Raw genomic sequence first — 24,473 nt, 5'->3', positions numbered from 1 at the left:
ATTTAATATATATTAAAAATATACAATTTTTGGCACCTGTAAGAATGATAACTAGAGAGTAGAATTATAATAGCATAAACCTTTAAGTAAATTTAATACTGTAATTTATAAAAGGAAGAAGTTAATGAAAGAAATATTTGAATCCCTTTTAACAAAATTTGAAATACATATTTTCTACCTCAATGAAAACCTCTTAAGGTTTTCCTAATCTTTCTTTCTCCTGCTCCTCTCTTAATAGCATTCTTTCTCTGTCCTGTCTCAGTCTTTCTCAATTTGAAAGGAAATCAGTTTAACCTTTTTATCATTTGAAGTGTTATGTGCATGGTGGTATGTGCCTGTAGTGTTAGCTACTCTGTAGGCTGTAGCAGGAGGATCACTTGATCCTGGGAGTTTGAGACCAGCCAGGGCAAAAATACTGAGATACCCTAATCTCAAAAAAATTAAAATGGCATATATATATAATCACATTATAATAAGATTGTGTCTATATTTCTATCCTTTTCAATGTGTATACACTAGGAATTTCAAAATGATATTTACTTGTTTATATGGATGATGATTTCTTTGGGGTAAGGCTTTGTTCTTGTTATACTTTCCTACATTGCTTGAATTGCTTAGAGAGAGAGAGAACAATTGGTACTTCCTCACTGCTCAAAAAATAAGTATCTTACTATCAGAATTTATTGTACTGAGACTGGTTTGATTTTGTATTTTGTTCCAACAATTTCAAACCCTGGAGACTAGGTTATGGACAATATATAATATAAGCCTTTTTGCCATTAGTTTTTTAATTGCTCCTTTTTGTAAAATTCAACTTTTTTCTCCAACCTTTTGAGTAGTGTTTTATTTGTATTTACTCCACTGGAAAATTATCAGTCAAGACTCAGTTAGACAAGGAGCAAAATAATTGATACTTCAAGCAAATTTAATTGAGGGAAATTGTTATATAGCTGTTAGAAAGGCTGTACCCGACCCAATATTTCTGCCCCTAATTCCTTTTCTTTTAACCATTCTTCATACTTGTGATCATTAGTAGAAAAGAAGATTCCAAAGAAAGTACAGTTCTTCAAGATCCCCCATGTTTCAACCCTTTCACTAAGAATAGTAGAGACTAGCTAAATACAAGACTTGTTTGGGAGGAAATGACATTTAGCTCTCACTCTAGAAAAAGAATATCTTTGTAGGATATAACACAGGAGGAATTTCTCTCAAGCAAAACTATTCTTCTTGTACTTGCTTTTGATAGAGAAGTATTAGAAAATGAAATGTCTATGGAAAAATTATAATTAAGCTTCATGCACCTAGGTAGAACTGGAATGTACTCCATTCTTTCCTTTTTATTCTGCTTCTGTTTTTTCCCCTCCTGCAGATAGGGTCTCAATCTGTGGTCCAAACTGGCCTTGAACATGTAATCCTGTCTCAGCCTCCTGGATGCTATGGATATAGACATGTGCCACCATGCCCAGTTCCCCTGGCCCCCTTCCTTTGTTTTACTACAAATGTCTTATCTCTTATAAAATTGTAACATGATCATATTGTGTGTTCTCACATTATCTTACTCTTTTTAAGATGTTATGCATATTTTTGTATTTCAGTGGGAGAACTGAAGTCCAGTCAGTTCAGTATGGCAAAGAAAAGGCAAATAAAGACAGGATATTTGCAAGGTAAGTCAAGTCTGTTTCAGAGTCTGCATTTTTACAAGGGATTAAAAAAGTTCTCTAAGTTATTGCAGAATGATCACACAATTCTTTTTCTTGAGTACATAATAAATTATATTGAGGGAATGATAAACAAGTTTGCCTAATTTATTATTTTTAAAATATATAAATATTAATCATGTGCCAAGTATTATAGTTTTGGTAGACTAAATCGGGTGTCATTATTAATGTAACATTTTATTGAAAGATTGATGCTCTTTTGAAACATTTTTAAGAAATATGATACATTTCATATGATCCCCCAACCTGTTCACATATTTACTTAAATCATATTGTTAAGAAACCGTTAAATTGCTTTTGATTTATTTAGCATTTATTATCTTCATTTTTAAGGGTTTGTTAGAGCCAGTAGGCTTTTTAATAAATGAGTTGATGCATTTTAGAAAGATTTAACTAGTTTTATGAAGCTACAGAATAGATTAGTAAATAGACGGGATACCCAGACAAATGAGAAGATCACTGCAGTAATCCAAAACGTCATGAAGACCTGAACTACGATGCTGACAATGGAAGGGAGCATCAGAAGAAAGTTGAGGTATCTAACAGATATTGATGATCCAAATTAGATAGAGGTATATTAAATACAGACATTTCCTTAAAGAGTTATGTGCTTGGTGCCTAATACTATTAGAGATTTGAGAATTTAAAACTAAATAATTTTTGCTTTTGATTTTATTTTGTTTAAGTTTTACTGTTAGGGGCTGTGGATATAGCTGTATGGTAGAGCACTTTGCTAGCATGTGCAAGGCCCTAGGTTCAGTCCCCAGTACTATCAAAAAGAAGAAAAGGGGAAGGGGATCCTAAACTTTGCTGTTAGTCTTTCTCCAAAAGTCCTTCCTGGTTTGTGTTTCTGGAGGAAAAGGAGTTTTGTGTTTTTATTTTTTTTAATTCCCTCCCAAAGTGAAAATCGCTTATTTTTCTAATAATATGAGTAATGGGTCATTATAGTTTAGAACCCCAGCAGTGTCAAATAATGAAGAAAAATTGTCATGCCAAGACAATCACTTAAAAAATTTAGGTATTTATTCAAAATTTTTCTGAGCATGTACTCATATTTATATGTCTGTGTACATTTGTTTCAAAATTGTTTCATTTTTTATGTTACTTACCTTTATCACTTAGTATATCATGTGCATTTTCTCTGATGTTGAAAAATCTAGTTATTTACCATGGCAATAAGTCTTTACACAGGTTTCTACATTTTTTGTCATAAAATACAGATTTAACCTCAGGATTCCTGTTTGTATCATTTATCCCTGCTTTGTATCTGCCTGGGGGTTATTAAAGACTACTTGAATCTGTCACAATGATATGTCCTCAATGCTTGTAAAAATAAATAATACTTTGAGCTTCTCGGAAGTAAGGGCATTTGAAACAAAAAATTATTGAAATATGGTTTTTTGCATTTAGATAATAAAATTCACTTTCTTTTCCCCCTTTGTTCTGAGGTTACCTCTTTTTTGATTTGTATATGAATAATCTACTCAACAGTAGCCTGTAGAAATCCCTTGATGTGGGAAGGATTCAGCTGGTTAGGGCTATAGCAGTTTACTCTGATAAATTTACTTGATTTGAATGATATTGTTTATTCCAGAATTTCTTCAAAAAAGTTTTGAAGTCAGTTTATTATATCTTATTTTTAGATTTATGAGGGAATGTTATCTTTACTAAATATAAATATTAGTAGCACAGTAGTGGCTTGATTATTATGGAAGGGAGAAAATCCACACAAAAATGCTTATCTTAGTACTGAAATCACTACTGACTACTGAGATCACTTAAGATCTTCCCATTTACACTGTTAGATACCTTTTTTTTTCCAGTTGGAAATTGCTAACAACCTGTTAAAAGATAAATGTACAGTAAAGGTTAACAGAAACTTGTCCTTTTCATTTCTCTTGAGAAGTAATTTACTTCCTCTCAATTTTGTTCTAGTTTAAAATGTATTTGTTCCAGTTTGTTTGTTTTTCCTTCTCAGCACTGTACTGGGAATTGAACCTAGGGCCTTCACTCAGAACTGCATATCAGCTGCCTTGACCCCCTTTTTTTTCAGAGGAGCCGTTGATGCCTGACTTGTTCTAGTTTTTAGTACATAACATATTTACAACACACATTTCAGTACTTTTTAAAGTCAAAGTATTTTTCTGTTTCTTAGTACTATAATTGCACCATATCAATACATAACAGCTTTTTCATTGCTTTCTAACAATAAGCTTAACTTTCTCCTTACTTGATATTTAGTAAAAACAGTAATGTGGTGAATAGTTGTACATAATCATAGTTGTACTTACACATTAAGGTTGATATCCCATATAAATACTTTTTTATAGGTATTTTAATATTTTTGATCATATCAAATTTGTAAAATATGCAATTATACTTGCATCTTAATTGTTTATTTTGTATATTATTAACATGTGAAGTTGATCAGTTTATTTTATAAAATAAATGTGCTTTATTTGATAAATAGTAAATCTAGAATTTCTATACAGTAAGACTCTGCTTATTGCTTCAGTTTTCCTGGCCTTGTATGAATTCTCCTTAAAATGAGTCATCATGGGAGAAGAGGTTTTGATGGTGTTGGGCTGTTTTAATGATCTGTCTGAAAGATTAAGCCTTTCTGGGATTGCTTTTCTCATAGATTAACATATTTTGGTGATGTAAATTCTACCTATCAAAATTCTGTAGTGCTTTTGGCAATTTTAAAGTTATTTTGGTAAAGTTTAAAGAATTCTAGAATGCTTTCTTCCTTAGCATTATTTAGTAGTGTAATTAGATAGAAAAGATTTCTCCTTAAACTTATATGGTTAAGATTTTTGTAGCAGTAATAAAGCTATTCTTTTACTTATTTTTTACATATCAACTCTGAATTGCTTTCACACTTTTTCAGTTATCATATATAACATTTAAGAAGAGAAACAGGGTACTCATACAATAGAAAATAAGGTGCCATGGTCAGAAAATAAATTTACCGCATTGCAAACACACTGCAGTGTGGTATTTTTTTCTCTGAAATTTCCACACTGAACAGGAAGCATAGACAGCAAGTTTGAGTGGGTGGGTCTCTGAGGTTAAAACTGTTAATAAAATAAAATACTTGAAATTTAGTTTTAAATTCAAAGAATTTCCAAGCATGTTTAGTCCATTAACAAGAGGAAAGTGTTCTGACCACTTATGCTAGTTTGAGTATACTAGATTATTTTTTCTTCCTTCTAAGGATATTTTCTTCTCTTAGAAAATGAAAGTAACTGATCTCTTAACTATAGTTAGTGAACTGCCTTATAGCTTGTATTTAGTAGTCTAATATATGAGGAAAGAACAGTTTTATAAACCTTAAGGATTAGCACTAATAGAAGAACCATACATGAATGGTAAGTCATGGTAAGTTTAAGATTTTATTTTAATAATTGAATATATAAGGTTTTCATTTTGTTGTTATTAATGTCAGTATTTGCACTACAGTGTGAAGGAACTAGACTAAATGGTATGCTGAATTGTTTTCAAGTAAAGAAAATCCTATAATTTAAACTGAGTGGGAGAGGTTCATGCTTAAATTCCTTTGAATTTAAATACTACTGGGAAATGAAATCTGAGTCAATGTCTTTTTTTTTTTTTTTTCTTAGTTAATAACCTTACATCACTTGTAGAAATAGCCTAGTGCTGTGGCATGCATCTGTAATCCCACATCCTTGGGAGGCTGAGGCAGGAGGATGACCAGTTCAAGGCCTGCCTATGCAACATAGCAAGACGCTGTCTCAAAAAAAAAAAATAGAAAAACTAGATTAAAACAATTAAATATGTTTGAAAATTATAGTAAGTAAAATAAAAGTAGCCATCAATTTTTAAATTAAGGAGATATCATTAAGTAAAAGTAGAAAGTTTACAGTTGTGAAACCTGAAATGATAGGACATAATTTTTGTCATTTGTATTCAAAAGTAATTTAAATTATTCATGGTTTAGCAAAATTGATAGGCTAAAATATTGCATTGAAAATTTAGAAACTCATCAGTCATGAAATTCAGGAGGTAAAGAGGAGTATAGAATCACATTGTATTAGTAAATTTAAAGTAACTTAAACAATTTGTCTGTTGATGGCAGGGCAGAATTAGGATTTAGGGTTAAGTCCTTACTCATTTTAATGCTTCCTAATGTATGTAATGTTCGTAATGAACAGTATGTAATGTTCATAATACTTTCTGGAGTATCATTTGGTCAGTGCTATGCATTTTAGGTCAGATTATTTCTTTTTATGTGTTTAACATATTAGAAAGGAAATCTTCAGGTAAAAGTGCAATTGCAAACTTTCCGACAGTAAAATTTTAGTTTATAATGATCTCATTGTTTAAATGTAATTGAATGGCTTAATACTGAATTCATGTTTTGCTTGAAATAAAATTTTATTTATTCAAGAATACATGCATAGTATATGATAGGAAAAATGATGACCAACTTTAATAAATGCTGATAGGCTAAAAAGTAAGTATAGCACTAAGCAGTTATTACCATTGGAAAAATCTAACAGTAAACCAAAACTAACATAACAAAGACCTATAAACCTTTGAACTATAACCAAAAATAGCACTGATTTTAAAATTTTACATAAATTTTTATGATCTAGTTTTTGTAGTAGGGTAACAGAATTTCTATTTTAAGAACTTATAATGGAAAATAATTTATGTACTTTAGTAAATTTATTACAGAAATAATATTGTAAGGTGATTTACTATATATTTTATGTAAGTAGTTTCATTCATTTTGTTAGCATCCTATTAACTCTGCACGTCAAAAGCTAGTTATTTAAATAGATGACATATATTTTCAATTTTAATCAGTATCTAAATTTACATGTAAAAAAGACTTTAGTTTTTAACTATCCTAAAATTCTAAAGGCTTTTGATCTTTGTATAGACCAGTCTGTCTAGATTAATATCAAGATCTTTTTCTTTAAAAGATTGTTTAGTTCTCATTATGACAAGAGACATTTTTATAGGGAATGAAATATGTTGTTTTCCCTACCACAGGATAGAACAGTTAACCTTCCAAAACATTTTTGTAAAACAAAGAGAAAAATATTCCACTGACCTTCTATATTTAAAGAAGAAAACTATAAATAAAATATAATAAGTATAATTGTCATTTTTGTCCTGTCCTCATTGAAGAAGAGGGTCAGGATCTCTAGACATTCAGAAGATACTATGGTAGGAATTGTTTAACACATCCCATGGTAAGTACAGTTCCAGATACTCTAGTATAGGAATAGCCATTATCCATAATATTGATAAGATCTGAAGAAACATTTGGTAACAAACTACTCCCTTGTTTTTGTTTCTTTTTCTTATTATCTTACTTTCCTCCTCCTATTCTCTATTCTGTTCTGGCTTGTCTGCCCTTTATTCTGCATGTAAAGCAAATGCCCCTTTCTAGGATATTTGGTAAATAATACCTAAATTAATTAATTTGTGGAATATTAATTATAATATTAATGTAATTGTCTGGATTATGACCGATTAAAGCAAATTTTTGGATTTTTAGTTTGAGCTATAAAAATGAACACATTACATATTATTTGATATTTCTTCAGATCCCCAAGTAAGCCATTGGCACGGAAATTAATGGATTGGGAAGCAGTAAGCAGAAATTCAATATCTGATGACAGGTTAGAAACCCAAAGCCTTCCATCACGATCTCCACCTGGAACTCCTAATCAGTAAGTAAAAACCAAACACAGTGTTAGGTCTTCATTTTGCTAATTTCTAAATAATTGGCTGTATATTTCCATGGCCTAAAGATCAAAATATGAAAAAAATTAACTGTTCTGATCAAATATGATTTTTATTGCTCCAGAGCATTATTTCCTCTTCACTTGCTGTTCATTGAAAAAGTAGCATGGAATAGTATTGGGAAATGAGGGAGTAATGAACAAGGACCCTCACTTTTTTCAACAGTTGCCTTTCACAATAAGGATTCCTAGCAAATAAATCAAGATATTAGTGAATGCCAAATTTTATATCATTATTATTTACATAATCCTTTTCCATGTGGTTTCCCAACAGAATTTTTGAGAGAGCATAAATTGGTTTTTTTGTTTGTTTTTCTTCCAGTACCAGGAATCGAACTCATGACCCTATGCTTGCCAGGCAGGCGCTTTGCCACTGAGCTAAATCCCCAGCCCCGAGAGAGCATAAATTGAAGATGCTTACAAATGATTGTAATTCTCTTACTTAAAAACTCCTTCCCAGTCATGGCTGTGCCACTTCTGTGATGTAAAAAAAGGCATTTGCAACTAGTCCCCTAAGTTTAGCTATAGCTATACTAAAAAGAACTATGTGATTCAGCATTAGCCTAGTATTTCTCATGAAAACTCTATGCTTTTAGTGTAGATAATGTTAGTAAATTTGTCCTAGCCAAAGTTGTTGATTGCACTATCTTAATTTTAGAATAATAACAAGTGTACTGTGTATAATTAATATGCTAAACAGATATGTCAGCATATTAACATGCTTTGTTAATACAAGAGATTCATTTATAAAATACTTGAATTTTGGTGAGAATATAATATTTGAAGAAGTCTTCCTTTAGAAATATTTTTTCATATATTAATATTCAATAAGTTAACACTAAGCCTTAAACACTGTCACTGATGGGTGTTAACTGAAAAATAAACTTATTTTGGACTTAAAGTATGTGCATAAACACTTTGGTTCACAGAACTTTATAACCTAAGTGTCTTCCCTACTGTTAGAAAAATTGTACTCGGTAGTTTCTATCTTGGTAATTGTAGATTGCTAAATAATTTTTCTAACACTGTGTATGCTATACAAAGACTCATCAGCTTATTTGAAGGCATTTCAGAACTTTTTTTTCCTGCTTCCTTTTGTAGCTAGCATTTCTCCATTTTTTTGCCAGCACCATTAAACATTTATAATGTGTTAGCTTTTCCACTGCTAGGACAAAATACATGACATATTAAATTTTACTAAATTTAAAGGAAGAAAGATTTATTTTGGCTCATGGTTTCTGAGAATTCCATTCATAGTTAGCTGGATCCAAGGCAGAAACATCTTGGCGGAAGGGCATGACAGAAGAAAGCTGTCCATTTCACATTAGCTGGAAACAGGAAGGATAGAGCCAAAGCAAAAGGGTCCAGAGATAAGAACACACCCTTCCAGGTAACACCCCAAGTGACCTACCTCCTCCAACCAAGCCTCACTTCCTAACAGCACATTCAGGTATGAACTCAACAATGAATCAATCCTTTGGTGAGTTTGGTGGTTCAGTGGTTCAGTCACCTTCCAAAAACCCATCTCTGAACACATGAGATGTTTGAGGAACATTTAGATCTAAAGTACAACAAGCAAATTAAGAAGATACAAGAAATTTAAGCCAAATAATTGAGGAAATTAATTAGCAGTAACTCTGATCATGTTTTCAGGTTAATAAAATAATTTTAGGTATGACCTGAAAAAAAAATCTTTTTATTTCTAAAGACACAGTAAATGGGCAGGGGGTGGTATGAGAATGGACCCCAGAGTCATTGTACATTTGAATCCTGGTTAATTTCCATCTTATTTTTCTCTTCTAAAATTTGTGTTTATAATAACGATGTGTTACTTATATTATTATTTTGAGCACTAAGTGAGGTGATATATGTAAAATGCTTAGAACATGTGTGGTGCATAATAAGTGCTCAACTAGTTCCTGTAATTAGTGATTTAAATAGCAGTGATTGTATACATAAATGTCATTTTTAAAGATAGAAATACATGGTATTTAATGACTGCTCTTAGGACTTAAAATTCCTATAAATAAAAAACCCTTTAAGAATTACAGAGGAGCCGGGCATGGTGATACATGACTGTAATCCCAGTACTCTGGGAGGCTGAGGCAGGATGATCACAAATTTGATCCCAGTCTGGGCAGTTTAGAGATTTAGCAGACCATCTAAAAGTTAAAAAAAAGGACTGGAGTTGTAGCTCAGTGTAAAGGCTGTTGGCTTAATTCCTTTTTTTTTTTTTTTTTCTTTTTTTTTAGTTCTTTTCCCGTACCAGGGATCGAACTCACAACCTCGCGCTAGCCAGGCAGGGGCTTTGCCGCTGAGCTAAATCCCCAGCCCCAAGTTGGCTTAATTCCTAGTACCACAAAAAGAAGAAAAGAGAATTCAGATTAGAAGATATTTCTAAATCATTATTCTAATCAACTTTATAAATTTTGAATAAGACATGAAATTGTAGTAACTAAAACCTAGAAACTAAATTAGTGATAGTAGATAATTGAGTGGATAACATCCTCCAGGGAGATTGTTGAATATAGTACTGCCCAGACTCTGACTTCCCATTCTATGTTTTTTCTGTTTATATCACATTATTTATACCACAGACTACTTAGTTGGTCTTACAGTACATAGTTACTTTCTCATACAGTCGTATAATGAAGAGTCTTAGAAGAGTTAAATTGAATAAATTGAAACATACTTACTTAGTTTTTCTTCATTTTCATTTAGTCGAAATTCTACATTCACACAAGAGGGAACCCGATTACGACCATGTTCCGTTGGTCATTTGGTAGACCATGTGGTTCACACTTCCCCAAGTGAAGTTTTCGTGAGTCAGAGATCTCCATCATCAACACAAGCTAATAGCATCGTTCTGGAATCTTCACCGTAAGACCTTTTTTCATTTTGCTTCCTAATTCTGTGTTTTCAAGTGCCCCAAATTATTTTAATTGAAATGATCTGGGAATTAGAATACTTGATACAAGATTTTATTATGCTATTTTTTAATATATATTTGTGAGTTTATTCATCTTTCAGAATACTTTCTGCTTTTTCCCCTCTATCCTCAAGTCACAGGCTGTTATTTTACCTTTTGGGGCTTATGTGCAAATACATTCAGTTTGTGCACATGTTGTAGCACTGTTTGGTCAAGGAGTAGGGTAATGAAAAGTAACATTTCTTAAATTTTTTTTTCCAGTTGTGGAGATGGAACCCATGGCCTTATGCATGCTGTGCTAGCCAAGTATTCCACTACTGAGTTACAGCCTCAGCTCCTCTTAAGATTTTTTAAGGAAAGCAGTCACAAAGATGAAGGGATAGTGTTATGAAAATTAAATAACAAGAGAGAAGTGAAATGATAGGCATCATGGTATATGCCTATTTTCCCAGCATTCTAGGGGGCTGAGTAAGGAGGATCTCAAGTTCAAGTCCAGACTGGGCAATTTAAATAGTAAGAGGCTGTTGCCAACAAAAAACAGGTAGTTTAGTGTAAAGACCCTGGGTTCAATCCCCAGTATCACAGCAGTGAGGAGGGGCAGCGTCCTCACACTGAACAAATCGTAAAAAGCATACACATTCATTGCTAAAGTGTATTCTTACCTCATATTGCAACTGAGTGATACATAGATTTGACTTCTTAATTCTGTACTAATACCCCATCAGTTTAATACCCATTCTGCATATTTTTGCTCTAATATGCAATGTTTTGATTTATTGGATTATACAATACATGTGCAAGTGGGAGAATTGGGATATAATACCTACAAGATTCATATATAAGTAGGAAAATTCATTAATTATTGAGGAGAAAGGATGTCATCAGGCTTAAAGAAAGGATGAGTCTTAGTAAAGACAGATGAATTGATGGTCACAACACAGTTATAATAGGAAAAAGATAACCTGATATTTGGGTCAAGGTTGTTTTTGGGTAGGATCAACCAAAGAAAACTAACAAGCTATCAGGACAAGGAGAGATTAGCCTTGCTCACTTTTATCTTTGTAAAACATTTTGATTATATGTACACATTATAAGAAATGGGGGAGTAGGACTAAAGCACATTGCACGGTGACATCTGTGGGAATGAGTTGTTAAGAGATGTAATTGGTGGAAATCTAATGTTTTATTTAAAGTTATAATTATAAATTTTGATCAGTTTCTAGTAATCGTGTGTTTTCTAATTTTGGAACTTTAGAAAGGTATAAAGTAATTCTTGAGGCCTAATCAAATTATCTTATTCTATATGTGTGTATGTCTGTCTCTGGGAATTAAATCCAAGAAATGCTGATCTACCTCCCTGTTTTTATTTTGAGACAGGATCTCACTAAGTTTTCCAGGCTGCCCTCAAACTTGGAATATTTTTGCCTCAGTCCTGCCCCCAAGTAGCTAGGATATGGGCATTACCACCGTACCTGGCTCACAAAATTTATGTATTACTCTTGATCTTAGCCAAAAGGCCAAGAAGCGATCATAAAATTTATGTGGGTAAATTTTGTACAGTATATATCTTGAGCCCCGGATACCTCCCCCATTCCATCCTTTGGATCATTTTAGGCAAATTAGTAATTTTAAATATATTGAAACCATTGAGTTAGAAAAATTATCAATTAAATATGGATGTATTAAAGCCCTAATCTCTGCTGGTTTTGCTTTTTGCTTAAAAAAAAAAAGTTTCTGTTAGAATTTAAAATGTTACCATTTATAACCCAAATATTAGAATTTAAATTTAAAATAGTATCATTTATACCCAAAGTTGCATGGTTGGTTGGTTGGTTGATTTTGGTTATAAATGGTAACATTTTAAATTCTAACAGAAACTTTTTTTTTTTTTTTTTTTTAGCAAAAAGCAAGACCAGTAGAGGTTGGGGCTTTAATATGAGATAAAACAAGTCAGTAAAGGTCATGTAATGAGAAGTGGTATAACCTTCAGAGCTTGCATTCTCACAACTACATTCTATAGTTGCACCTTCAAGTAAATAACTGGAAAAGGCAAGAGGAAAGTTATTTTAAATCAGAGATTCCTAAACTTTTTGTAGCAGTGAAATATATTCTTCTAATGGAATGCTTCTCAGAAGCCAATCTATAAAATAAGATGTAAGCTTAGCAGCCCTTTTGTCTACCTGAGGCTTTAACAAAAATCCTAGGAGCATGTCCTGAAAACGACTCTTTCAAGTCATTCTGGGGCTAGGTTATAGCTTAGTGGTAGAGCTCAGACCTGCGATCAATCCCCAGCACACAAAATCAACCAAACAACCAAACAGCCAACCAGCCATGCTATTGTAGGTATAAATGATACTATTTTAAACTGGGAAGAATGATGGGATATGTATGATCAAGATGAGCAGGAGTACTTTGAGAGCTATTAGTGACATGTCTTTTATTGTAATACGTGTTTTCAGTTTAATCATTCACTATTTTTTGTTATACTCCGTGTTGGTCCTTAGAGGTTTGGGTTCTTGGCAATTGAAAATAGCAGGTTAAAAACTGCTTGCCAGGAGGGATATAAACTTGAACAGTTTCTTAATGTGTCCTTTCAAAAGTGGCATGTACCACTTGTATCTACACTTCATTGGCCAAAGCAAGTCATGTGGCCAAGCCTGCTTGTCAACCAGGGGAAGGTGAATATTTTAAGACTCTTGGTATACTTCTACTTTCTCAAGACATTACAGCTTGAATGTTAGGTATCTGTTGTCAGTCAACAAAAGTGATTATACACTACTTGAAATATATGCCTGAGTACTAAAGCAGCAGTTGTATGGCTTGGCATAACAGCTATCAGCTCTCTTGACTGTTCTGCCATAGTGAAACAGTAATCCTCTCATTTCCCCTAAGAACTCCTGCCATCTAAGATAGATAATAATTCCACTGATGGTCAGTGCTCTTCACTGGAACCATTTTACCCTTTTCTGTTCTTCCAAACTTAACTTCCAAGAATGCTTACTTCCTAAATTAAACCACTGGTTCCCCCTTCTGGCCTTTGTGGAAAATATACAAGTAATGTTCTATACTGTGCTTGTTTTTAGAACCTACAATTTCTAACTTGAAATTTCTCCTGTACTGTTCAGCTGTATCAGTTCCTGCTACCACTGCATAAACTGCAGTTTATGCTCTCTAATGTTAATTGGATTTTTGCTTAAATAATTTACAGTATTTCATCCAGTTTTGTCTCTTCTGTGATTACCTCAACATTCTTCTAATCCTTATCACATTTATTGAGTGCATCACTCAAATGAGGCATGTTAAAGAGAATAAGTCATTTACTTAAATTCTTTTATACTGTACTAGTATTTCATTTGGAATAATCCATTTCTCAGCTTGATTTCTCTTTCCATGCCTTATTTTTAGGCTACTCATAACTCCACTATGAAAACCTCAGAAAATAAATTTTAGGGGAAAGATATGTACAGCGTGATAGCAAATTAATAAACATCTCCATAAGAATATCTTTGAAGTATATTTTATCATACAATTTCTTTTTGTTTGCTTGGTTTGGGGGTTTTTTGTTTGTTTATTTGTTTGTTTTTGAGAGAGGTCTCACTGTGTTTCAGGCTAGCCTGGGATTCACTTATGTAGCCTAGGCTGTCCTCAAATTCACGACATTCTTCCTACCTCAGCTTCCAAATGCTGGGGTTACAGATATGCACCACCATGTCCGGTATATCATATAATTTCTTACAGATTTGATAAAGTAGGAAATCAGATTTGCTATTTTAAAGGCAAGACATTTTTTATTAAAAAGGAGTACTCACAAATAAATATGGTGCTTAAAGTTTATCTCCTACCCATTGTAAATACAGTTTTTAAAAAAATAACTTGCAAAAATTTGGTTTTTCCCCGCTTTTCATTATCTAGTTCACAAGAGACTCCTGAAGATGGGCAGCCTCCAGCTTTACCACCCAAACAATCTAAGAAAAACAGTTGGAACCAAATTCATTATTCACAGTCTCAACAAGATCTGGAAAACCATACTGATGAAACATTTGATGTTCCCTCTTCCCCTGAAAAGTCTACTGTAAGTAGCTTCTTCAGATATTCTCACTTTTCTTTGAGCTTTAATCCTAAATGCAATTTATTTTTCATTGTAGCATATTTTAGTTGTAAATCACAACTTCCTCTCTTATGCACTTGCTCACTCACAGTATTAAGAATTGAACCCAGGACCTTATGCATGCTAGCCAAGCACTCCACCACTGAGTTATATCCTTAGCCCTTTGTTTAAATTTTATTTTGAGACAGGGGTTTGCTAAGTGGCCCAGTTTGCCCTTGGACTTGTTTTCTTTCTGCCTTACCCTCCTGAGTAGCTGGGATTATAAGTGTCACCACCATGCCCAGCCACCTGTTTCTCTTTTTTATCATATTCTTTGGTCATGATTTATACTATAATTACACAATTATGGAGTTTTCCTCTTATCTTCCTTCACAAAATTCCTATAGCTTTAGAAATTAAATTGACAAATTTATGTTAACTTCAGTCTTGCATAACATACCTACACTTTCAGAACAAACACTAGTAGTAGTAATCCATTAAATACAACTAATTTTGCTATATAATCACTTAGTGCAGAGACTATCATTTTCATCAGCCTTTTGAAATTGAATACAGGTTTTTGGAGTATATAATCACTCTGTGTTTTACAAAATAATTTATGAATTGTTTTAGTATTTTTGCCTCAGAGACTATCTTTTAAAACCACAATAAACTGATAAATTGTTAGAAGACCCTGGTTTTATCAGTTTTCATTGGTTTCTGAAGTGGATTTAAATAAACCATGAGATTGTCAGTTTATTATAAGGATAATTGTTCCTGAAGAAATATAAAGACAAATAAATATAGATAGTTCTGGCACTTTTAAAAGCCACCAGGAAATGAAGTGAAATGCCAACAGAGACAGGTCCACAGCAGGTATTGGCCTGCCTTTGGTAGCCACTCTCCTCATTGCCTTCTCTTTCTTCACCCTTAGTCTCTTGCATTATCTAAAGTTGAAAATGAAAAGGCAACCATTCTCTTCTCCCAAACTTACTGCTTCACTACCATGGACATATCAAAAAAAAGATTAGAACCCAAAAATCAATAACAATTCTAATACTACCTCTGTGGTAACTCTAGTATATCATTTATTCATGCATTGATTTGTATTTATTGAGATCTTACTGAGTGCTAGACACATTGATTGATGGAGATGGACATACAGAGATAAGTAAGACATGGTCCTTGCTATCATATAATTTATAATCTAATTTGTTTCTATATTCAAAAATTACTTCTAAGCCAGGCGTGGTACCACATGTCTGTAATCCTAGCACTCAGGAGGCTGAAGCAAGAGGATTGTTGTGAGTTTGAGACCAGCCTGGGCTACAGAGTGAGCTTAATGCCAGTCTAAACTGCATAGTGAGACCCTATCTCAAAAAGACAAAAAAAAAAATTACTTCTGAGCACCTGCTGTGTGCCATGAATAATATTACATAATGTAAATAAAGCAGAAATTAGAGAATTTCAGTTGTATAGCACTTTTAGATAGTGTGGACAAGGAATGAATTTAGTGATTTGCCATGTAAATATCTTGTGGAAGGGCAAGAAAGCTAAGGGAATAGCAGGTACAAAGGTGTCTTAATGTGTTTTCTATTACTATAACAATACCACAGACTGGGTAATTTATTTTTAAAAAATAGAGGTTTATTTAGTTCATGATTCTGGAAGCTGAGAAGTCCTACAACACGGTACTAGCTCTGATGGAGGCCTTTTTTGCTGTATCATGACATGGTGTCACATGACAAGGCACAACAAGCATGCTAACTTGGAGTTTTGTTTGTTTGTTTGTTTTTTGAGATAGGGTCTTGGTATGTAGTTCAGGCTGGTCCTGAACTCACTGTGTAGAGCAGGCTGGCATTGTTGAACTCACAACAATCCTCCTGTCTCAGCCTCCCAAGTAGTGGGATTCCAGGCATGCACCACCACACCTGGCTCCAGTCTTTTTTTCTAATAAAGCCACTGATGCTGGGTCCCAGCACTCAAGACCCTGTCTGGTCCTGTTTTTTCCCCAAAGGTCATACCTCCCAAATACTATTAATTTATAAATTTGGGGTTTAGTTTCAAACGTAAACTTCTGGGGAACACATTGAAACCATAGCAACAGGATTATGATGGATATAATCAAACAACACCAATGGCTAGAAGAAAAAGATCAAATGAGGAGATAGGCTAGATCCAAAAGCCTTGTATTACAAGGATTTTACTTTTTATCCTTGAGTGAGATAGGAAGTGACATATCTCAGGAGAGAAGTATCATGATGTTACTTACATGGTTATAGTATTACTCTTGCTGTTGAGTTGAAAATAGACTGAAAATGGGGCAGAAGCAGACGTACTAGTTGTGAAGCTTTGCTGTATTCCCAGAAAGTAGTGGTGATTTAGACCAGGATTATGGCAGTAGAAAAAATGAAATATGACTCTTCTGGCATATTCACATGATATGCCAGTGAATCACATATGAAACAAGAGAGAATCAAGTAATGTCAGTATTTTTATTCTGACTAGCTAGAAGGATAAAATTGGAAATTATTGAGATGTTAAATATTACGGATGGAGCAGGTGTGGGTAGAATATCAGGAGTTCAATTTAGGACATGCTAAGTTTGAGATCCATTCTAGGAGTTGGTTTGAAGATGAATATACTTGGATGTATGATTGGATGGACTAGAAATGGGAGATCTGTGCTAATTATGGGTAGTTGGTGGCAAATAAATGATATTTAAAAATCATAAAACAGAAATCACCAAGAAAGTAATATGTAGATGTTTAAGTAAAAGGTTTTATTAGAGCCTTCAGCCCTCCAAGTTGTAAACATAAAAGAGATGGAAAAAACTAAACAGTAAAGGAGACTAAGATGGTGCAGACAGAAAGGTAAAAGAAAAACTAGGCAACTAGCTGATGTGAAGAAAGTCAAAGGCTACAGTTAAGTCAAGGAAGATGAGAATCTAGTAGGGCAGTGTATTTAGTAATGTGAAAATCTTTGGTGTACTTAACCTTTGTAGTAGAGTGGTGTGGGTGAAAATCAGAGTGGTAGAATAAGATGAGAGGAAATAGATATCAAGTGCTTTTGATTTGCCAATGTTCTTGGTGCAAAGTAATGGCAAGAAGGCATGGAAAATACATATCTCTAAGTTATTAGTCAAAAAAAATATTATCCAGAATTAATAATTCAAATAGAATTATGATTCTTTAATACTGTAGATAATACAACTATACAGAAAGCATGCTTCATGTATATCTGAAGGACAGATAACAGGTGAGGAAATTTATGTTTATTTTTGTCTTTTCAAGCCTAATGGTGGTGTTCCACAAGATAATCTTGTTCTAATCAGAATGAAACCTGATGAAAATGGAAGATTTGGATTCAATGTAAAGGTAAGATGGAATTTATGTTGTACTGAGTTTTCACATTAAAATGTCTTATTTTGTTAATATTTAACTAATACTTAACTTATTCCCTTATCAAGGGAGGATATGACCAGAAGATGCCTGTAATTGTGTCCCGAGTAGCACCAGGAACACCTGTGAGTTATTCACTCTTTACAGCTAGATTCAGTTTTCAAGAATATGTAGTTATTTTGTCATTTTTTTAGTTGAAATAAAGAAAAAATTTTAATCTTTTTTTTTTAATCTAGTATCAAATGTTGTTGCCTGGATCTCTTAAATTGCTGGGAAGTTAGTTTTTATTTGTTCAGTCTTTTACAGAAACTATTTATGACTTTCGGTGCTTCCAAAGTATTAACAGGTCCTATCAGAACAACCTCTTTAAACAACAAAATGAGCTTGGCATGTTGGTGCGTGTCTGTAATCCCAGCAGTCAGGAGACTGAGGGATGGTGATTGCTGCGAGTTCAAGGCCTATCTCCAAATTTAGAAAAGAGAAGGGAGTGTGGCTCAGTGCAGCTTTCCTGGGTTATTAAAAAATAGAGAAAAACATCATATATACTCATGTACCTATTGTGATAAATCCTGTTACTCATCATTCAGCTTCAACAGTCATGAATTTTCTGTCATTATAGGACAATTCTTAATTGATTATGCATGCATCATTTTTATTGCTATTATATGTAGCAAACACTGCTTTCAGATTTCTGCTTATGTGATTTCCTAATCTGCTTTGTTACATTTTTCTTACCTAAGTGGCTATAAACTCCCTTTAATTATCTCTCTATCCTGGGAAAGTATGAACCAGCAATCTGAGAGAAAGATGCCAGCTATTTTTTGAGTTACTTTGCAGCAACCTCATAGTTGTTTTGAAAACCATAATCAAGATTGATCAAGGATATCATGATAATTTGGGTTTTGATTCTGGTTTTTAAGGACTTTGTTGTTTGCAGGTAACAAGGTATTCAAGGAATACCCTGTCATAATAATAAACAGAATTTATCAGAGAGTTATAGAGGTATCACACAAAAGCCAGGAACAGTAATACAGTCAGACCTCAAGAAGAAACTTTAAAAATCATTAAGACCATCTGCTCGTCATGTCTGTTCTTCTTATGCAATTCTTCTGTTCTTTTCTTTAAGTAAAAACTAATTTGTACCTTGAATCAACTTTATCTTTCAAGTTACTCCAGTTAAACTTAGCATACTAGTAGCAGCTTCAGCCCAAGTCCTTGTAGCACTACTACTACACATACACACACTCAAACCAGATTGTCACTCCTAAATTTCCATTAAATAAAAATTGTTCAGCTACCTACCACTAATCCAGTCCTCATTGGTAGGTATGACTGCCAGTGACCTCCACATGTTTATGTTACCATCTTAGTAAACAGAGCGGCAAAATCTCTCAGTCTAAATTGTAAATGTCATAAGATGTAAACTCTTAATAGGTTCAGCTTAAATGAGATATCCTTGTCTGAAAAATCTTAATGATTCTTTAGAGTTAGGACCAAGGATATTATCTATAAAATGACTCCAGTGATCATAATGTGCATATGAGGGAAGAGGACAAAGACGGGAGAAACAACCTAAAATTATTTATTGAATGGAAACATGTATGTGTTTGGAACTGTAGATGAGGTAATAAACTTTTGCTAAATAATCTTTCATGTAGAAAGTTCGTAATATTTAATATAGAAAAGAAAAAAGGGTAATGTTATTTACAGGTAGAAGTAAATACAAAAAGATACAGATAAAATGTTAAAAAAAAATACTGTTGCCTCTAGAGACAGGGCAATAGTATGAAGGAATAAAATGCTTTTCTAACAACCTTGTAGACATAGTCACCTCTTTAAAATGTCATAACTTTTCTAAAAACAACCATTTAAAATAAAATTTTTAAAAACAATTATGGCTTCACCCATCCCCCTGCACTGTGGGAAGTGCCTGTGACTTGGCAGCCAGCTCTGGCAGAGGAACTCAGTTGACTAACTCATCCTCCTACACCTCAGAAAGGACAGCCAGTGTGCTAAGTGCTCAAGATTTGACAACTAGCATGGCCACAGGAACCAGTACCTGGCTCCTCCACCTGCACCAAGGAAGGGGCAGCCAGTGCCGGATGTGCCAGGGACTCAGTAAATGGCTTGGCCAGAGGAACCCAGGGTAAATCCACTCTAACAAGGGGAAAAACTTTGCATACAAACTTCTAATTTATGATTGGTTCTGTTATATAACTATAGACTTTGCTCTTATGATCTAAAGTACAAAACCAATAGTTACCACAGTTCGTCAATTTCTAAATTGTGCTTGATGCTATCATTATTACTAATTGTACTAGTGCAGCTAGGATGTCTTATCTGTTGTAATCACTTGTTCTCCCTTGGGTAACAATATTGGGAAGCTTTGGGGTAATAACCTCACTATAGCCATACACCTAGAGACTGAGAACAGAGCCAAACAGAAACCAATGTCCCACTCTCAATTAATTGGAAATGTAGGATCTTTGGACAGACATAAACCAAGAATCTCCAATACATAGAAGATATCCTTGAAGAACAGACTTTTCCAAGAGAGGCTTTTATACTAGTGATCCAGCTACCTACTACCACAACTCATAAGGATCATCACAGAAAACAAAATAAAAATATCTTTTTGAAATAGAAAATGTCAAGACAAAGGAGCAAAATGCAATCTCAGACCTCTAGCCCACCGAGATCAAGTCCAAGAGACATCAACATACAAGAAATTGGAATTCACACACATGAAATTTCTGAAATAGTAGCAACTGATGTAAAGAAACAACTCCATCAGGCTATCGAGAAAATCACATCATAAATTATCTCAGGTAAAAAATGAAATGACAACAATAATGAAATAATTGTTCAGCACATCTAAAGAAGACATAAAAGAATAGAGGAGCATAGAAACATGATGGAAACCTTGAATGAACAATATAGGAAAGAATTAGAATGCCTGAAACAGATTCAAAGAGATATCCAGGAAATTAAAAATTCCATTGAAAGCTGGCAAAACTGCTTCAAAAAAACTGAAGATAGACTTTCAGACCTTGAACACAGCATTGCAGCTAGCAACCATGAAAGAAAAGATTTCTTAAAAGTAACAAGGAACCAGGAAATAACAATTTCACAGCTGCAAGATGATGCAAAGAAAAGCAATATAGGACTGATAAGTGTCAATGAAAAAGCAAGAGTCAATGCAAATGACATGAAAGGACTATTTACAGAAATAATAGCAGAAAATATCCCAAGCATGGAAAAAGAATCTGACATACAGGTAAGTGAGGCATATAGAACTCCAGTTAGCCTTAACCAAAACAAATCTACACCCAGACATATAATAAGATCCCAGAAATTCAGAACAAGAACAGAGTATTAAAAGCTGTTAGAGAAAAGAAACAGATCACCTATAAAGGAAGCCCATCAGAATCACAGCAGATTTCCCAACACAAACCATCAGGTCAAGAAGAGGTTGGAGTGAAGTATTTTAGGTCCTGAAAGAAAACAACTTCCAACCCATATTGATGTACCCTACAAAACTATCCTTCAAAATTAATGGAGAAATAAGATACTTCTACAACAAAGAAGAACTGAAAAAATTCATGACTGCCAAACCAACCCTACAAAGAGTACTGAAAGATATTCTAGAAAAAGATAAAAATGGCCACAATTCCAAAAATAACAACAGAAAGAAACCACCAAGAAGGGCAAGCAATTAATCAGAGGGGGGAAATAGGGAACCAATAGCAAGAAAATAATATGACCAGGATAAGCTAATACATATCAGTTATAACCATCTCTATAAATGGCTCAATTCCTCAAACACAAGAAACAGACTGGCAGACTGGATCAAGAAAACAAAAATCCAACAATATGCTGTATACAAGAAACACATTTAACTCAAAAGGAAATTCATAGAGTGAAATTCAAAGGATGGAAAACAATACTCCACACAACAGCAACCTGGAAAAAAGCAGGGGTAGCTATTCTGTTTGTAGACAATGTGAACTTCAAGGATGATCAAAAGAGATAAATAAGGTCACTACATACTTCTTAGGGGGAAACCGCAAGAAGAGGAGATAACCATCATAAATATGTTTGCACCAAATACGGCAGCACCCAACTAGATAAGACAAATATTAATGGACATGAAAAATCAAATAACCAATATCACAATTATAAAAGGGAACTGTAACATCCCATTCTCACTAAGAGATAGATCAATTAGACAAAAAAATCAGCAAAGAAATAACAGAGCTGCACCAAACTTGGGAACAGATGGACTTAGTAGACCTTTACAGAGTGTCCCACCCAACACTATCAGAATTCACATTCTTCTCAGCTGCACATGGGAAATTCTCTAAAATAGACCACATACTAGCCCATAGAACATGCTTAAATAAATGCAAAGGAACTGTAATTATCCCATGCATACTAATGGACCATAGTGCAATGAAATTGGAAACTACTGACAAAAGAAATCGCAAAAACTCCATAAGCACATGGAAGTTAAGTAACACCCTCCTGAACAACCAATGGGTCACAGATGAAATTAAAGAAGAAATTAAACAATATCCACAATCAAAGGAAAATGCAAATACAACTTACCAGCATCTATGAGACACAATGAAAGCAGTCCTCAAGGAAATTTATAGTGGTGAACTCTTACATCAGGAAAACAGAATAAAAACAAATAAATATCCTAATGCTGCACTTCAAGCTTCTAGAAAAAGAAGAGCAAGTCAAGCTCAAAGCCCAAAGAAGGGAGCAAATTATAAAGATCAGAGCAGAAATTAACACAATTGAGATGGAGAAAACAATGCAAAGAATTAATGAAAAGTTGGTTCATTGAAAGAATAAATAAAAGTGTTAAACCCCTAGACAACCTTATCAAAAATAGGAGAGAACTCAAATTCATGCAATAAGGAATGTAAAGGGTGAAATCACTATAGATCCTGAGGAAATTCAGAAGATCATCATTATCTACTTTGAAAATCTTTACTCTCATAGGATGGAAAACACAGAAGAAATTGGCAAATTCCTATCATATGAATTACCAAAAGTGAATCAAGAAGATGTAAAAATTCTGAATAACTCAATATCAGCCAGCAAAGTTGAAAATGCAATTAAAATCTTATCAAGAAAAGCCTAGGTCCTATTGGATTCAGAGATGAATTCTTGAAGAAATTTAGAGAAGAAAGAAGACCTAACTAAAAAAGAAAACTACAGACCAATTTCTGTAATGAACGTAGATGCAAAAGTCCTCATTAAAATACTACCAAACAGAATGCAGCAATTCATGAAGAAGATTATATATCCTGACCAAGTGGGATTCATGCAAGGGATGCAGGGATGGTTCAACATATGCAAATCAATAAATGTAATACATCATATCAACAGAGTCAAAGACAAAAACCACATGATCATCTCAGTAGATACAGAAAAAGCTTTAGACAAAGTCAGCACTCATTCATGACAAAAATCATACAGAAAATCAGAATAGATGGTCTTTACCTAAATCAGATAAAAGCCACTGATGACAAACCAACAACCAACATCATACTAAATGGACAAAAACTGAAAGCTTTCACTCCAAAATCAGGAACAATACAAGGATGTCCACTATCACTACTCCTTTTCAATATAGTTCTGGAAACTTTAGTCAGAGAAATTAGATGAGAGAGAAACAAAAGGAATAAGGATAGAAAAGAAAGAAGTTAAATTATTATTTGCAGATGACATGATACTCTACAGAGAAGACCCCAAAAACTCCACCAAGACTTCTAGATTTAATAACCAAATTCAGTAGCATGGCTAAATAAAAATCAACACTCAAAAATCAATAGCATTCCTGTATATAAATAACAAACTTATTGAGAGAGAAATTAGGGAAACCACACCCTTCACAATAGCATCCAAAAAAAATGAAATACTTAGGAATCAGTCTAACAAGTAAAAGATCTAGACAGTGAAAACTGCAGTACTTTGGAAAAATAGTTGAAGAGGATTTCAGAAAATGGAAGATATTCCTTCCTTATGGATAGGAAGAATCACCATTGTGAAAATGGCCATACTCCCAAAACTGTCATACAGATTTAATACAATCCCACTCAAAACATCTGTTATGGTTTGTTTCTGGATGTCTTCCCAAAGCCTCATGCAGTCGTGGGGAGGGCGTTTAGAATCTATGATTGATCCATGATTCAATGCTGGGATTATGGGTATGAATGCTACACCCACCCTGGGGCAAATAATTTGCATACATAAGGGAGAGAAAGAGGCTGCTTGCCACCACTCCTCCCTTTTGCTCTTGCTGCTTTTGCTATCTTCAGCCACCATGAATGGTTGCCCCCTGCCATGTGCTACTCTACCTTGGAGTGAGCCAAGTATGGACTGAGACCTCCACAAACTGTGAGCCAAATAAACCTTTCCTTCTTAATTTTGGGCGTCAGGTATCTTGTCCCAGCAAAGAGAAAAAAGTACCCAAGACAGAATTTGGTACCAGGAGAGTGTGGTCATTGCTGTGACTATACCTGACCATGTGGTTCAAGAGCCTTT

At 33.8% G+C, this 24,473-nt stretch overlaps 1 protein-coding gene across 4 annotated transcripts in view; it reads left to right on the top strand.

Annotated features, from left to right (window-relative positions):
- Positions 1–24,473, top strand: part of Ptpn4 (protein tyrosine phosphatase, non-receptor type 4 (megakaryocyte)) — a 177,972-nt gene that overhangs the window by 121,539 nt on the left and 31,960 nt on the right. For all 4 annotated transcript variants that reach the window (XM_005397664.2, XM_013521059.1, XM_013521058.1 and 1 more), the window contains 6 exons: positions 1,596–1,664; positions 7,301–7,426; positions 10,220–10,378; positions 14,340–14,499; positions 17,808–17,891; positions 17,984–18,040. In XM_005397664.2, the coding sequence (XP_005397721.1) occupies positions 1,596–1,664; positions 7,301–7,426; positions 10,220–10,378; positions 14,340–14,499; positions 17,808–17,891; positions 17,984–18,040 (655 nt within the window). The remainder of the gene's footprint in view (positions 1–1,595; positions 1,665–7,300; positions 7,427–10,219; positions 10,379–14,339; positions 14,500–17,807; positions 17,892–17,983; positions 18,041–24,473) is intronic.

Source organism: Chinchilla lanigera, unplaced genomic scaffold (genome assembly GCF_000276665.1).
Source record: "Chinchilla lanigera isolate Chin_1 unplaced genomic scaffold, ChiLan1.0 scaffold00058, whole genome shotgun sequence".
NCBI lineage: Eukaryota > Metazoa > Chordata > Mammalia > Rodentia > Chinchillidae > Chinchilla > Chinchilla lanigera.
This window is presented reverse-complemented; position numbering and strand designations above follow the sequence as displayed.